Here is a 16210-nt window from a genome sequence, read left to right as displayed (position 1 = left end):
CCTTACTGCTGTCTTAACACAGCTGCACTTGGGCTATCCGTCGAAACAGTACAAAATGGCGTAGGCTGCCAATGCCAATTGGCACTGATTGACTGTTAGCAAATCACAGAAACAAAAACCGTAAACAAATAGGCATTCTTAAGTAAATCTTTTACTTTTAGATTTGTTCATGCTTGTATTATGAATGTGTTGAGCAAAATTGTGTATTTTCTGTATCGGAACGCCGACAGCAGATGGTATAATAAATAATGACTTCTTCGCCATTTGCTATTGGTGAAGATGAAATGGACAAAACTTAAAAAGAGCCTTTCCGAATGTTTTCAAACTGCAAGATGTGAGATTCCAGACGGCTGCGAGATCCCGCTCCTGTTCCCTGTGGCACATTTTCAATTTAGAGTTTGATCTACTTTGTCAACATATCACAAGGCGACACTTTAATGAAAGACTGAGCCTCTCGTTATTGTCTGCGCCGAGCTCGAGGGACCGTGACATCTCAACCTGGAGGCGGCAGGCAGCCACGCACACACGCGTTTGACCCCATTTGACTCATCGCATCGTGGCGAGATAACGAGGTAGCGTCTCAAAGCAAAGAACTCGAGCGCGGCAAGAACCTTTTTATCAGACTTCCAGGTCTCCTAGATTTTTGACCATTTGCAAAAAGTAGGTCAGCGGAGGAGTGTTGCGTATTCCGTGTTACACAATTAGATCTATCAAGCAAGGGATTCTGAGAATCGGAGTAGGCCTCGTTCTCCAGCGGAGGTCATGGCAACATGGCTCGAAAGTGATTTTTAAAGTGATTGAAGGAGATTTATTATGAAAAAGGCAGAAGTGGGTCACAGGTTAGGACTTCTGTGTTTCAGTTCTGTGTTTGGGGGTTCGATTCGCGGCTCCGTTTGCCCAGAGTGATTTTTTTTTTTAATTTATAAATTGTAAGTACTGTACATCTAAATGTGTATTCTTGACTGGTGACAAGTACGCTAGGATCATTTTCAGCTTTCCCGTGATTCTAATGAGTACTACAGAAAATTCATAGGTATTAGGAAAAGTAGGCTTTTATTTCCAAAAATGGGTCAAAAAAAACAAGCCGTTCAGAATTGTCGCTTGTGATTTAAGTAATACGACAGCCACACATGACTTTCTCAGCCGATGACTCGGAAGCTTGGTTTGGGTGAAGATCCGAAGCCCTTTTCGAGCAATGAGTGAAAGACACGCAGCTGTTTAAAGATAGTTGTAAAATGTTTGGAAAAGTGAATTTTCTTTGACAGAAATAAACACAAACGCTCATAATCAGACCCGTCTACATCACATGCAAGCCCACCATGCTCCGCCTCTTAAAGGCACATACATGTTGATGGAAAAATGTACAAAATGTATTATACCGTGAAAACCATGTAATTGCTATGTGTGTGTTAAAAAGTGAATGAAAGAAATGTTGATGGATGAAGGATGACTGCGTGTCGGTATTGTTAGAGCCAGATGCACCACTTCTGTACAGAAAGTGGAATGGTCTCGACAGGTTGGGGAAGTTTAGCAAATCCTACTTCTTTTTTGTTTTGTGGACACCCCACTCCTTGCTTGAGAAGCTAATAAAAGGCAGAAGAGGAGAGGCTGTCCTCTGTTGGGGTTAGCGCGTAGGAGTCAAACTCCAGTCCTCTCCAGGTCATCCAGGGCCAGCATGCTTTCGAGCTTTCTCTCTTAATCACACCCACTTCAAATGTTTAGGATCATTTCAAGCTCCTGCAAAGCTCACATATGAGCTAACCGTTTGTATTATTTGTGTTGGGGAGGGAATCCTGGGAAACATGCAAGACAGATGTTTAACCTATGGGTTAGACTGAGCTAACCCCCTTCTCTCTTCTGTAGAAGATCAGTTGCTCTGACTCAGATTGTGTTCTCTGCCTCCAGTCTCTCTTATTGATAATATGACACATGCACCACAATATGCGTGTGTGTTTTTTTCAGCTCATTGTTGAAAAGTTTTGCCATTTGCGCTTCAAATTCCAACATAAAAACAGCATTACAGATGCCATGTACACACATGACATCTACTGATGTTTTTATTCAAGGGGGTGAAATGAATGGTTAACCGACATCTGCGACTACATCCATGCAGGTGTTGAGGAACATGGTGCACTGCGCCGACTTGAGCAATCCCACCAAGCCCTTGGCCGTATACCGACAATGGACGGAGAGGATCATGGAGGAGTTCTTCAGGCAAGGTGACAAGGAGAGAGAACGAGGGATGGAGATCAGCCCCATGTGCGACAAGCACACTGCCTCTGTGGAAAAGAGTCAGGTAAACCATCTTGGCAGTGTGTATGGCTCCCGGCACCACTAGCCAGCTGGTAGATGATGTCCATGCTAGGGTGGCTTGTTAAAATGGGAAGGCAGTAGTCATCCTCCTACAATGTTAATGCTAATTTGTTGTAGAGTCCAAATAATAGAGAAGCGATATCCATTAAGAGTGGCAGCCCAAAAAAAAAATCTCCATCCATTGAAAAAACATTTCAGGCCCATGCCAAGGCAACAGGTGGCACTATACAGTGTGCGATCAACAAAATGAAGAAAGTCATGCATTTATCATTTATGAATAAGACCTTTTCCCTGGCAATTCATCATCTCCCCTTTGCGTTTAGGTTGGCTTCATCGACTACATCGTGCATCCACTGTGGGAAACCTGGGGGGACCTGGTGCACCCCGACGCACAGGACATCCTGGACACTCTGGAGGACAACAGAGACTGGTACCAGAGTACCATCCCGCAGAGCCCCTCGCCTCCTCCCGTGTGCCAGGACAAGGAGCTCAACGCCTGCGTGGACAAGTTCCAATTCGAGCTCACCCTCGACGACGGCTCTCAGGCCGAGGGCGAGGCGGCGGCGGCGGCGTGCCCCAACCATGTGCGACGGGACGGCGACGAGGAAGCCAAGGAAGACGAGGAGGAGGACGTCCTGGCTGAGGAAGAGGAGGAAAACGAGGACATCATCGAGGAAGAGGACGAGGAGGTGGCGATGGAGGAGGAGGAGGAGCCGGGCGAGGAAGCCAAAACCCAGTCCAAGCGGGAGAGACTTTCTGACACCAGTCCTGTAGAGGAAGAAGAGGATTCCTCTTCACAAGCCGACGATACATGAGTGTCGCCCAAGCACGCGCGTCGATCCTTTTTCATCCTTTCGCGAGGCCAAACCGAGAACTGAATCATAGAACCGCGGTGAACAATACAGACCTTTAAATCTATTTTTCAAAAAGGGAATGGAGAGGAGTTCATCACACAGCAACTGTAGATGTGAAGTAGTGAGCGTTCCAGGAGAAAGACGGTGTAGCAGTCTGGGACTGGCATGCACACAAATAAACACACGTGAGGTCGTTTTCAATGCGGTGCGTGCAGAATAATCGAGCATAGCAGCACACCCTCCTCCATCACCCGGGTGGCAATTTTCCTGCAAACACACACTTGGCTGTATGTTTGTATGTGTGCATTTACAAGGACGGATCGCTAACAATGATTCTTTTCTTTTGTTTTGGAAAAAGCCATCTCTTCAATGGAGTGTTTTAGTCCGTCTTAGCGATTCATGTTCAGTAGAATCCCAACAGGAACTTTTCTCCTCAGCAAAGCGAGCAACTTTCTGTTTTTTTTTCCATTTCTGTCGGAAAAGAAAAATACGCAAGTTGGAAGTCGGCGGGGGAATTTGGATGTTGGGGGGTGCGTAGACCTTTACCAAGAGAGAGATTAGCTAGAAGATGGCTCTGTGCCTTTTCTAACTCACCAGCCTCCCGAAAGGAGAGCTGCGGTGAAGCAATGCATTGTGGGACAGGAGTTGCGCGCGGGTGTGTGCGTTTGTTCTCACTTTTGATTGTCTCTTGTTGAAGCTACTGTCCATGCTATTGTGGTGTGTCTGTGGTGACATGTTTTAAGCTGTCAGGTCTTCCTTTGTTGCTCTCCCGCTGGTATAACAGAGCAATTAGCGCCACCGCGTACCGCCGCCACAACCGCTAGCCGACTCTTTACTTCTTTCCTCCAATAAGCCATTCGATGCTTCGGCGCATACGTTTTGCCTTTACTTTCTATTCAACAGGGGGAGGATGGGGGTGGGATTGTTATGCCATCGGCAGATCAATTTCACGCCGCTGTGTTGAAGTCCTCATATGATGATCACCAAAATAGATTATTGTGGATAATGGGAAAAGGAATTCAGGAATGCTGGTCTGGAAATCCCTTGTATTGTAGACCTTTTCCGATATTATTTGAAACTCAGACACCTTCCGCTCTGTCACCTAGAGAAGCCCATTCCCTCCAACATATACATTCTGCTCACTTTGCGACCAAAATTCGAAAGATTCATCAGCACAAAGATGGAAAATTACATAGTTATACTTTGAAAAGCAGTCAAGTAAATATCAGTTGAAAGCTTTGAAGAAAAGAGTGGTTGAAAAATGACTAATTGTGGTTGATTATCCATTTTTTTCCCCAATATTGGTAAAATACTTTACTAGTTTGACAGAACTAATCTATCTATATATGTGATGTATTTATATAATATCAAATTATTAAAGTTTGTCTTCCTCCAGAGGATATATATATATATATATATATATATATATATATATATATATAAATTCTACATCCAGCTGCAGCCCTTTTCACCATTTAAAAAAAAAAAAAATTGGCTATTTTTTAAGTGTGGACAAGTTTTTCCTATAATAATAATACCACTAATAATAATAAAATTAAAAAATAAAACATCCACTGCTGGAAACAGGGTTCTGATGGCAAATCAATAAGAAAGAACCCCCACAGTTTTAACCACCTATTCATTTGTGTCTATTGATGTTCCTATTAATGTGTTTGACTCATTTGAACTTTCATACTCAGTTCTAGTGTGCTCACTGGTGGACCTCTTGGTCTTTTCAATGATGTCTCGCGTTTGTGTTGAATGCATTGCTTTGTTTTCTTGCTGAGACAAAATTGACACAAGCAGACACAAATGAATTGGGGATACATTTGTGGATTTTTCTTGTTGTTGTTTTACTGGCTGGAATGAGCTTCAATAGGTCACCACATCCAAATCCACCTAAATTTCAGGCAGAGCGGATCGCTGAAGGTGTACTATCATTTTGTTGTTTTGCCTGAAAATCAGAGGCAGGATTCATACTTGTATACATTACATCGATTAATTTATTAGTTAGTCTATTATCTTTATACTTCATTCGAGTGCTAGCTTCAGTGCATTGGTCAAATATTTACAGATATGTTATGGCTGTGCTCTGACCAACGTAAAGAATGTGTTTTTGCTGTTGTTAAAATACCTACATTGTAGCTACCACATGGATGAAATAATCATGTTTTATTTTCGTGAGGATTTAAGCAGGGCACACACATACCAATAATCATCTACATCTCCGATCAAAGTCAACAAAAGATGCATGAAAGAGATGACGTTGAAGAAAAGCCCTGATATTTTTGGAAAATTGTAGAGGCTGAAATTTATCAGTATAACTGTGACTCTGATTGTTAAATGGGACAGAACATTAGCCAATCAATTTGTAAGCACTTGTGCTGTGGCCACAAACAAAGGTGTTTGTATAACGTATCTCACAGATCAAATCCCATAATTTAAATGACAAAAGGAAGAGTTTGCCCACACATTAGCATTACAAGAGAAGCCAACACAGTTAGCCTCGCTTTGTCTAATTGCTTTCTTCTTTGGATGCCACATAGCTCCTTACTGTCTCTTACAGGACAGTCTTGGTACTACAACAACAGTTTGCAACCTGCAGCCTTTTTTGGGGGGGGGTGCGTGGGGGGGTAATTTCTTTGTTTTTCCAGTTAATATTTTTTTTCCTTTTTTTTCAAGCCCATACATAAAAAGAGCACCACGAATTAAATGTTTTCTTCGTCGTGTGTGATCTCAAATTTTAATAATTGATTAAGATATAAAAAAGTCAGCCAATGTGTGCATTTCAAAGCCTTGTTTGAAGTTGCTCGACAGTGTGAAAGAACAAGAAGTCCTAATATTTTGTTCAACGTATGCTTCATTTTTTTTTAATACCGTCGTTTTCACAGGGTAAAAAGCAAATGATGATAAAAGGTAGTGAAAGCTGGTTCTGCAGGTCAGAACCGAAGCTCTTGTATATTTGTGCATCCACAGAAATATGGAATAACAATCATCAACACAACATTCCCATATGCACTTAAGCCCTCCTTGTTTTCTTTTTTTGGTGGCTTCTTCTTGTGATGTCATGTAGTTATAAAAAAAAAAAGTTACTATTTAATTGCCATACAAACACGATACTGTAGCGAATTGTTTCTTATTAATAAGAAGATTATTCAGTGGATTGATTGCTGCCATTCTTTTTAAAAATGATGAAAAAGAAAACCACGGGGAGTGTGTTTTCTTTGAACAGTTTGTGTACAGTTTATTTTTATATCATTCCTGTGGCTGGTGGGAAAAAAAAAATCAAGTGGATATACTGTAGGTGTAAGCATAATCATCCTTGTATATAATGTATATTGCATTGTAAATGATTGAACATTACAAACACATTGCAGGCCACAACCTTCACCTCTTCAGTATGTTCTCGTTTGCCTGTACGGTCACCTCTTTGTTGTTCAAATATATGTGTAACAGCACTTTATTTCACCAGGCTCGGAGGCAGAGTTTCAAGTCGTGTGTGTGTGTGTGTGTGTGTGTGTGTGTGTGTGTGTGTGTGTGTGTGTGTGTGTGTGTGTGTTTGTTTTCTTGTGTGTGTGTGTTTGGCCTGTGCTGGGGGGTGTCAGCATTATGATCATTTTCCACTGGGCCAAATGACAAACATACATTGTACAATGTCGAGTCAAAAGGAGCCATTCGCTTCTCGACCACGTGAGAATGAATTCATTTGACTTGTAAAGTCAAAACTTCAGCGGCTATATTGTAGTCACGCAGGATGTGACGCGTTCAAAGATCAAAAAGTGTATCCTTATCTATCTTGACCATTTCTAGCACGATCACCTCCTCTTCTTTCTTAGTAACTTTAACAAATAACCTGCCTGTCAGGTTGGAGCGATGCAGACTGACTCCCTCGAAAGAGTATTTTCGTTAGCTTTAATTCACACGTGGGCGAATGTGTGCGTGTGATTTCACAAAAAGCGGGAGAAATTATACATGGGGATAAAACACATGAAATGATTGTAATATTTGTAAATGATCTCGCTGTAATGTGTAAATGTGTCCTGTTATTTTTTATTATATTATTTTTATGATTTTTTTTTCCTCTTAAAAAGAGCCGAGGTGTCATTTTGTGAATAAATGCATTTAATAAGCAAATACCAATATATATGTATATAAATATAAAAAAAATGATAGTATAACAGTATAAATATATATATTATTTTTTATTTCACTGTTCGGTACTGTAAAGTGTGTTAGAAATACAATAAAGGTCGATTTTTATATCACATGGTACTTTTGGTTGTAAGTTTGTTTGGGCTTTTATGGTGAAATAGAACACAAAATTCCTATCCCATTAGAATAGAATAGAATAGAATAGAATAGAATAGAATAGAATAGAATAGAATAGAATAGAATAGAATAGAATAGCATCTCTTGTCATTGCACAGCAGGTATGCAACAAAATAGAGAGCGCTTCTCCGACTGGGGCATATTAAATAAATATGAACAGTATATAAAATAGAATAGAAAACATATTTTGATTAACCGTAGTCATTGATATTCTCTGTGTTCCTTTTTATATTGTTGTTCAGTGTAAATAGATTCAACATTTAAGTGTGAAGGTAATAATAATAAAGAATAATGGCAGCAGTTCAGATATCAGTGTTTAGATTAAAATAAAGATTAAAAGTCGACTTTTCAACTTTTGACATAACTGGCACGAGATGGCTGCACTCTTGAGTGACATAGTTCTCAGCCAATCCGTATGTATCATAAAAGACGAATCAATGAAATAGCTAACGTATTACCACTTCATTAACCAATCACAGTTAGCTTTCTGATAAAACCAACCAATCATATGCTTCGAAACAGCAGGGCCGGTCCTTACGCATGCGCAATGCGTTTTACGGAACCAACGCAGAGAAGCTACGGGTAGCTATTAGCTTGTTTTTCTCGCAGGGAGGACAAAACAACGTTACTGGTACGTTCAATTTTCATATATTTTTGTTTTTCCTATCTTTGACGTTTTTGCTTGGTCACAAATATCGATAAGTTTGCGTTATCTCTGTACAATTAGCTCGGGATACGTTGGGGCTTGCTGCTTTTTTGCGAGGAGTAACGTCAGCCTGTAAAGAACCAATTTCGTGTTTGAATTGCACTTATACAAGCCGGCTGTTTGCGACAGAGAGAAGAAATTGAAATATGGCGATGGCTTGGCAGTGCCTCATCCCTTTGCTGTCGCTTACTGCGGCAGTCTCGACCGTGGAAGTGCAGCGCCCCCGCGGTGTCCCCCTTTCAAGTAAGTAAAAATATATTTTTTAGCACAGTGGCCTTGACTTGCGAGTTTTCCACGTCGTATTTTAAATATTTTGCATCCTAAATGACCGTTCTAGTTTGAAATGACTCGAAATGCCAATGATGCAGTTCCTCTCAAAACAGTCGTATTTTTGTGCTGTGTTTTTTTTTTTTTTTTTAAATAAGAAAATAGCATTCTGCAATAATTGAATGATATTACTTTGTCCAACAGAAAAACACTTTTACGTGGAGGGCAAGCCGTTCACTTGTTTGGATGGCTCCCGCACAATTCCTTTTGACAGGGTGAATGATGACTACTGTGACTGTCAGGATGGTTCGGATGAGCCAGGTTTGTACATTTGGCAGCTTCCTAATCTTCAAAATTGCATTTAATGCATCTGGGTCGTTTCTTCACTTTGCAGGCACTCCGGCTTGCCCCAATGGGAGCTTCCATTGCACTAATGCGGGACATCGACCAATGTTTATCCCATCATCCCGCATCAACGATGGCGTATGCGGTAAGGTCACTTCTACCATTATCCCTTTTTCTACGCAACTAGTAGTTATGACTTATATTCAATGGAAATATACTCTTTACAGACTGCTGTGACGCAACTGATGAGTACAACAGTGGTGCTAGCTGCCCAAATACTTGCAGGTAAATATGACTACATTAGTCACATACGTTAGTAAAAAAAAAAGGACATCTCACATGACCCGGAAACAAAATCCTCATTGAAGTACCAGTCTTTCAATAAGGGAAGGACAAATCAAACTGTCACAATATTTTAAGTTGCTCCTGAGTATTTGTGTCTTGGAGATTATTTGACCAAAACAGTAGAGCTCAGATTCACACCCCCAAGTTCAAGTTCCCTTGGGAAGTGGTTTTCAACCGTTTCTCATTGATTCCCTTGTTGTTGTTGTTTTTTTTCCCCAGCCTACCATCCCATAATAAGCACAACACATTTTTGGATTGGGGGGGGACTTCAATCACTACTATGGTATCCATATCTGATTTAATAAGTGCATTTGTAGGCATATGTTTCTGGCAGTGTGTAACATCTATTTAAATTTTGATCAATCTGCTTTAAAATTGCCTCACTAATGGCAATGCTCATCCTTATAAAATAACAAATAAAAGGCAGAGTTTTACAAAAACAAAATAACAAGTTAGTCTGAGTTGCTTCATGTTCCAATTAATTTGCTCTGAGTTTGAAACCGAAAACGACTGTTCTTGTCACAGCTTTAAAAAGCAATAAATTAGATTTGCCAATCCTTGCAGAAACATAAAAATCTCACTTCTCCCCTGAAGTGTATTCATGTACCCCTAGGGGTAAACGTACCCCCATTTCAGAACCACTGCCCTAGGGTGTATTCAGAAATTCACTATGAAGCCAGAACTCTTTAAGGATGGGTGCTTTTGAAAATACACACCCTCGGTAAGCTGACTTTGATCATAAGGGAGGAAAATGCTCAAATTTGTCCCAATTATCTGTACGCGTTTGGGTACACCTGCACAGTTGATGGAACTCCTTTAAAAAAATGTACTGTGTGTACGTAGGTTTTTAAAGGTTTCACAATTTTAAATGTTTTTTTTTTTCCCGCTTGCAGAGAATTGGGGCGCAAGGAGAAAGAGAGCCTGCAAAAACTGGCTGAGATCGCCAAGGAGGGTTTCCTGCTCAAACAGCAACTCATTCAGGAGGCCAAAAGGGGTCTGGAGGAGAAGAAGGTGCGAAAGTAGCTCAAATTTGGAAAAAAAAATGACACATTGGTTACCACTTGAAAATGTAGATAAAATTATTCTCATTTAGTGCACTTTTTATTGTGTTTAAATAAAAGCATTTGTTCGCCCTTGCAGGCCAAAGCATTAGATTTAGAAGCCAGTAAGAAACAACTAGAGGAGAAGGTGGAGGCTCTGAGAACAGTGAAGGAAGCGGCTGAGGAACCTGAGAAAGAAGCTAAAGGGCGCCACCTCAAGGCTTGGGAAGGTAACCAGATCTGTCACATTATTTGCGGGTTACCTAATTCTCATATTTACTGCAATAATTGTTTGTCCAGATCAAAAGGCCGCAGTACGTGCGGAGAAGGACAGGGCTCGAATGGCTGAGGTGTTTCTTGAACTGGATGATGATGGCGATGGCTTGTGAGTATCGGCACCCAAACCGTAATGACATTTAAAATGATGTACGATGTCCCGCCTACAGAACATGTATATTACTTTGATATATTGGGAACATTTATCATTTTAATGGTTTGATTCACTCATAAAATGAATGTTCATAACAGGGTCTCCCTGGCTGAGCTTCAGGCCCACAGTGAGTTTGACACAGATTCAGATGGTTCTTTCACTGAAGCAGAGGCTCAGGTAAAAAAAAAAAAAAAAAAATGTGATTTTTAAAATCTTAACCTTTCAAACAGCTTTACTTTTGGTGAAAGTTTAATCACAATTTGACCATCTGATCTTTCCAGTAGCTGTCAGTCCTTTTAGATATAAAGTTGTAAAACAAAAGTTTCCTTTTTATATGTGGTATTTTCCCAGAAAAGTTTCCAAGTAGAAAAATTGAGATGATTATATTGGGGCCATTAGTAGGTCAATAATTCATAACATCACTGATTTTAATGTGTTTTTATTTTTAGAGCAATGGTAGTGGTTTAAAAATAATATAAAAACCTCCCACTATAATCCCGAGGGACTATAAATTGTCTCCATTATAAAAGTGTTTAAATAATTAATGTTTTTTTCCTTCTTTCAACACATTTCGAATGACATCTGTTCTACCAATAGACATGAAATGTTTCATTTTTTAATACATTGTCAACTGTTTTTATCAGAACAACTTGTGCTTTTCTCAAAGAACAAACAAAAGATATACTCCCCCACCCCCCAAAAAGTTTCACATTTGAATAATTGATAATAATTGACTCCATTCCAGTAACTGATAAAATCACAGATTTTAATGCATTCTGTTTTTTTGTCCAGCAAATTTTCCTATTACATTGTTGCGTTTTAGCATTGTCGTCAAGGTGGTTGTTGGAGGTTTAACTGTCAGATGTTTCTTTGTACACAGACCCTTTTGGGAGGCGTGGACAAAGTGGACACAGTAGCGTTTGAAGCAGTCTGGAAGGACATAAAAGACAAATACATCTCTAAGGTAGGACAAAGGCACCCCACATTAGCACACTTTGTCCAAACCAGCCTCAAGTCCAGTGACATGGAGCTTTCTTGATGGTAGGCACATGTGCCTGTGGAGACGCCGCCCAAGGAGGCGCCCAATGGGGAAACAAGGGAACCGCTGTCCGACAATGAATCTGAGCATTACTCTGAGGGTGAACTCCCAGTGGAAGAAGATGATGATGATGATGACGACCATCAGGGAGAGGAGGATGACGAAGAGGAGGAAGATGACGACCAAGATGAAACAGACTACAATGTACACTTTAGGAGCTTATGCACTAAGTGAGAAAAGTTGTATCCTCTGACTCACCGCGTGTGTGTGTGCGCTGATCACACAGAGACCAAGTGCGGTACAAGAAAAAAAGGATGACGACGAGGGGACCATGCCGCCCTACGATGACGAAACGCAAAACCTCATTGATGGTAAGTGCTTGAGTGACTCAGTGATGACTAATCACTAAAAATGCACATGACCGCATACCTGAATATTAAATCCCGTCTGTTTTGATAATAACTATAAAGTTCGAACACTCTTATTGCATGACCCCGGTTAACCTCCAGTCATCCTTGCGTGTTGATGGGAATGTTTAAATATTGCTTTAAAACTGGCATGTACTTCTCCTTTGAGCATGAAAATGCATTTTCATATGATCCAGTGCTGTCATGCAAGACCATTAACTACTCGATCTCATTCGATGGCGTAGGCGTGCCTTATGTTGTGACCATGTGTGCATTAAATTTCCCATCAAGGCCCGGTAATTGAATCTCACATGTGTGCTTTGTTAGCCGCCCAGAAGGCAAGAGAGCAGTTTGATGAGGCTGAGCGAGCTCTCCGGGAACTGGATGATCAGTTGAAGTAAGTACTGTACTCGGAAAACGGCTGACGTCTTTTCCATTAATGCAGATGTACCTTTTTCTGACATGTCCATCTGGATTTATAGCCAGGTCCAAGTACTGCATTCCGATTCAGCGCTTGTTCCTGAATGAAATATCCCCCTATTTCAGGGATGAGAAACTTAAATGCTGGTGGGGTCACGTAGGACCATGTAAATCCAAACCAAATGTATGACAAAAATGGCATTTTTAATATGGATAAATATGGTCTTAAAATGTTAATGAATCAAATGTTAATTTAAAAATGTAGTTTATTAAATGGCCCATATTATGCTATATAAAACTTTCCACATTTATGCATATGAATGATTGAATCCTACACTTGCAGATTGATGATTTATCTTCTTATGGAATATGGGTTTTTTTTGTTACCGACATTTCAACGAAGAAGTGAAAGGTGCCTCTCAACATGTGGCTGCCGCGCCCGTTTCATGGTGTTGTTCTAAAACCGACTACTATGACGAAACAACAACCAAAAAGCTAATGTTGTAGCTATCAGTAATGGGTGTCAGAAGTGGAGTGAATGAAAAAGCCAAAAACAGACATTTTACCGACATATAAATTTAATGATGACAAATGATAAATTAACATTGGAACATGAGCTCCAAAAAGTTGTATTTCCATGGTATGGAAGCTTGTCATGCATATCCTTATGAATTCACAAAAAGAAGAAAAAAAAAAAGCCTGCTCGCATTACCGTACAGGGCAGAATTTTTTTTTTTTAACCTACTTGTGACAGGCGACATAAGCAGACGCAGCCCATGGAGCCCATGGAAGTGCTACTAAGATTTGTTGGCCTTGTGCCATCTAGTGGTGAAAAGTGATACTACAATATAAAACTACATTCAGCACCTCCGAAAACGCATATCAGCAGATTAAAAAAAATCCATAATTTTGCCATTTTCTATTTTACCTAGATCCCGTCCCCATTTTTAAAAACTGGCCTGAAGGTATCTGATTCATGCATTTTTTTTTTTCCTGAATATGCATATCTCAATTGTTCCGTTTGAGGAGAAAAAAAAAATCTGATCCGCTTCACTTGAATTATGTGGCGTGAAGCCACCCTGATTCTGCCTGGCTTCCAGCTGACAATGTGTTTTGTTATCTGTAGGAACATTGAAAAGGAAACCACTTCCGATTTTGGACCCAGTGCTGAGTTTGCCTACCTTTACAGCCAATGCTACGACCTATCTACTAGCGAGTATGTGCCCATGCCCCCCCCCCCCCCCCCCCCCCCCCTCCCTGTGTGGTATTTGGAATTCATATCTTTGTTTTCTCAGGTATATCTACAGGCTCTGCCCATTTAATCGAGTAACCCAGAAACCCAAATACGGTGGTTCAGAGACCAGCTTAGGGTAATGCAAAAGGGCCTGCGTTTAATAACACTTGGCTGGTCTCTTGGCAACTTATGAGTGTTTTTCTTTGAAGGACTTGGGGTCATTGGAGCGGTCCCGAAGGTGACATCTACTCTGTGATGAAATATGAGAATGGAATGGGTTGCTGGCAAGGCCCCAACAGATCCACCACGGTCTGTCTCATTGCACCTTCCCAATGCCGTTTAAAAAAAATGAAAAAAAGATAACGTTTGGCTATTTATCTTGCAGGTTAAGCTAAAATGTGGGAAAGAGACTGCTGTAACGTCCACAACTGAACCCAGTCGCTGCGAGTATTTAATGGAGTTTACCACTCCCGCCCTCTGCCAGGACCCCAAGACCTTGGACCCCATGCTGCATGAGCATGTCGAACTTTAAACCTACTCCACTCGTGAGTAATATTTTCTCATACAGTGCTCCCCCGTGTTTCACGGTTAATGGAAACCACAAAACCCCCGGTGGACATTGTCCATACATTAATAAAACTTATCCTACCTGTCTTCCCTATGCACAATAATCTTCATAGTACGGAGCCTTAACAGGCATGTGTCTCTTTTTTTGGGCACAAACTTTATTTATTTTATACAAGAAACAACATTCAGTGCACCAGAGCGCACCAAGAGCCACCATTAACTCTCCTCAAGTCCATGCCACCATACTGGAACATGACGCCCATTCACCACAATGGAAGGTTTCCGAAAAGGCCTTTCATGTCCAATGATTGTAGTCGGGAGACACAGGAAGAGTTTCACTTGATTTTATACATGCACGTTACCCACACTCCCCCCTCTCCCCTACTATGCTCATGCACGCACATAAGTTGCCTGTAGTAATTGTGAAGAGGATCGAGTTGTTGGCGGAACTTGCCACCGGAGATTTTTTCGGGCTAAAATGCCCTCACACAAGGCCATGACGAGCAGCTTTAGTTTCAAGCAAAAGTGCCTTTGTTTGCAGCCGAACAACAGTCGACATATGTATTTTTTTTAAAATAGCAAAACACCAAAGCAGCAAAAAGTGAAGCTCGAAATGGCGAGGGAACGCTGTATTGTAAGTCATATCATACAGTCGTGCACACGCTGCAGTGAGTTGCTTTGCATGTTTTACTGCTCGCTTACTTAACATCAATTCTTAACCCATCCACATCATTCTCACTGCATTTTAGCCAAGCGATGGCTCCCTCCTGGTAGCGTGATAACTAAGAGGCTGTGCCATGTTGAACTTTGACATGTTTTCACCATCTGGGCGAAATTTCAGCTACCTAACGTCTTCTTTCAGTGCTTTCCTTTTGATGTCAATTGCCTTTGACGTAAAGATCGCGCAAGGGTTAAACATGAAGCTCACTGACATCGAATGAAATGCAGCCGCCATCAACATGATTAAGCGACGGTATAGCGCATCTCATCATTTGAATGCAAGGAAACTGGTCGATTTGCCGTTACGGCTTTCTGTCTGAAGGACGAGCAGCACCGCTGCTGAGGCAAGGTAATGGCATCTTCCTAGGAGTTCATTACATTAATAGAGGGAGAAAAATTAATTAAACGTGACAGTTTAACGACGTCGTTTCGGACAGGAGCGTTTGGCAGCGCTGAAATGCCGCACTGCAGCCTGAAATCAAAGTTGTCCGTGTAAATGAATGCATGCATACTCATTTCTTGGTTTTGGAAACCCAGTGGCAAGTTTTGTGTTAACACAAGAATTTAAAGGAAAATGTATTTGATAGTAGTACGTGGGATTAGTGCTCCTGCATGCTTGTCAGGTACCCAACTCAAATTTATTTGTGATCTTGTCATACAAACAGCAAGTTTCCTTTTTAGTTTGCCAGCCTATTTTGTCACATTTCCACTAACAGAATGCTGTTTTGTTCTACATCCTACTAAATTCTTGTCAGCTTTGTTGTCATCCTCATTTAAAGTATTTCTGTTCTACATAATTCAATATAGTACATGAGTGTTTTACTGTTGGCGGCGCAGTTGTTGTCCTTAATATTTTCAATTGAATACAATGCTCTACATGCTGACCCGGCGCCTGCTTAGCCATCGGAAATTCAACCCTACGGGGATCTGACACCTAGCTAAGTCGTTTGCGGAGTGCCAAACTGAACGTGTTTGTGTTCATCTTGCAGGTCGTTCACCAGGGACCACGTCGCCGCGGCAACAGGAAGTTGGGAGGCACCACCGCACTACTATTTCATTTTTACACAAATAAGTCATTTTATCCGTTTGTGGTCATTTGAGACAAATGCTTTAAATTTAAGAAATGTGAATAAATTGTGATATTAGTGTTCCAGTTGTCTATGGATTATTTTTCATGCGATTTGCATAATGATC

At 40.9% G+C, this 16210-nt stretch overlaps 2 protein-coding genes across 4 annotated transcripts in view; both read left to right on the top strand.

Annotated features, from left to right (window-relative positions):
• Nucleotides 1-7432, top strand: part of pde4a (phosphodiesterase 4A, cAMP-specific) — a 63009-nt gene extending 55577 nt beyond the window's left edge. For all 3 annotated transcript variants that reach the window (XM_088437562.1, XM_088437560.1, XM_088437563.1), the window contains 2 exons: nucleotides 2114-2296; nucleotides 2637-7432. In XM_088437562.1, the coding sequence (XP_088293688.1) occupies nucleotides 2114-2296; nucleotides 2637-3128 (675 nt within the window). In that variant the 3' untranslated portion in view covers nucleotides 3129-7432. The remainder of the gene's footprint in view (nucleotides 1-2113; nucleotides 2297-2636) is intronic.
• Nucleotides 7433-8028: 596 nt separating this feature from the next.
• On the top strand, nucleotides 8029-16169 carry prkcsh (PRKCSH beta subunit of glucosidase II). Its single transcript, XM_088437564.1, has 18 exons — nucleotides 8029-8127; nucleotides 8332-8445; nucleotides 8674-8790; nucleotides 8864-8959; nucleotides 9042-9099; nucleotides 10053-10170; nucleotides 10300-10429; nucleotides 10500-10584; nucleotides 10728-10806; nucleotides 11510-11593; nucleotides 11675-11872; nucleotides 11955-12039; nucleotides 12403-12472; nucleotides 13622-13711; nucleotides 13791-13865; nucleotides 13939-14038; nucleotides 14115-14274; nucleotides 16006-16169. Exons 2-17 carry the CDS (start codon nucleotides 8349-8351, stop codon nucleotides 14259-14261), a joined length of 1629 nt encoding a protein of 542 aa, XP_088293690.1. The 5' UTR covers nucleotides 8029-8127; nucleotides 8332-8348; the 3' UTR covers nucleotides 14262-14274; nucleotides 16006-16169.
• Nucleotides 16170-16210: the final 41 nt, after the last annotated feature.

Source organism: Hippichthys cyanospilos, chromosome 16, assembly GCF_059441005.1.
Source record: "Hippichthys cyanospilos isolate Australia breed blue-spotted pipefish chromosome 16, RoL_Hcya_1.0, whole genome shotgun sequence".
Lineage (NCBI taxonomy): Eukaryota > Metazoa > Chordata > Actinopteri > Syngnathiformes > Syngnathidae > Hippichthys > Hippichthys cyanospilos.
The sequence above is the reverse complement of the archived record's forward strand: the minus strand, read 5'-3'. Positions and strand labels throughout refer to the sequence as shown.

Bases quoted from the DNA above. Each gene is read 5' to 3' on its own strand.
- prkcsh (XM_088437564.1), top strand. From the start codon at position 8,349: ATGGCGATGGCTTGGCAGTGCCTCATCCCTTTGCTGTCGCTTACTGCG. The intron at 11,873-11,954 runs GTACACTTTAGG...CTGATCACACAG, and splicing joins AAGATGAAACAGACTACAAT to AGACCAAGTGCGGTACAAGA. The intron at 13,712-13,790 runs GTATGTGCCCAT...TTGTTTTCTCAG, and splicing joins TACGACCTATCTACTAGCGA to GTATATCTACAGGCTCTGCC.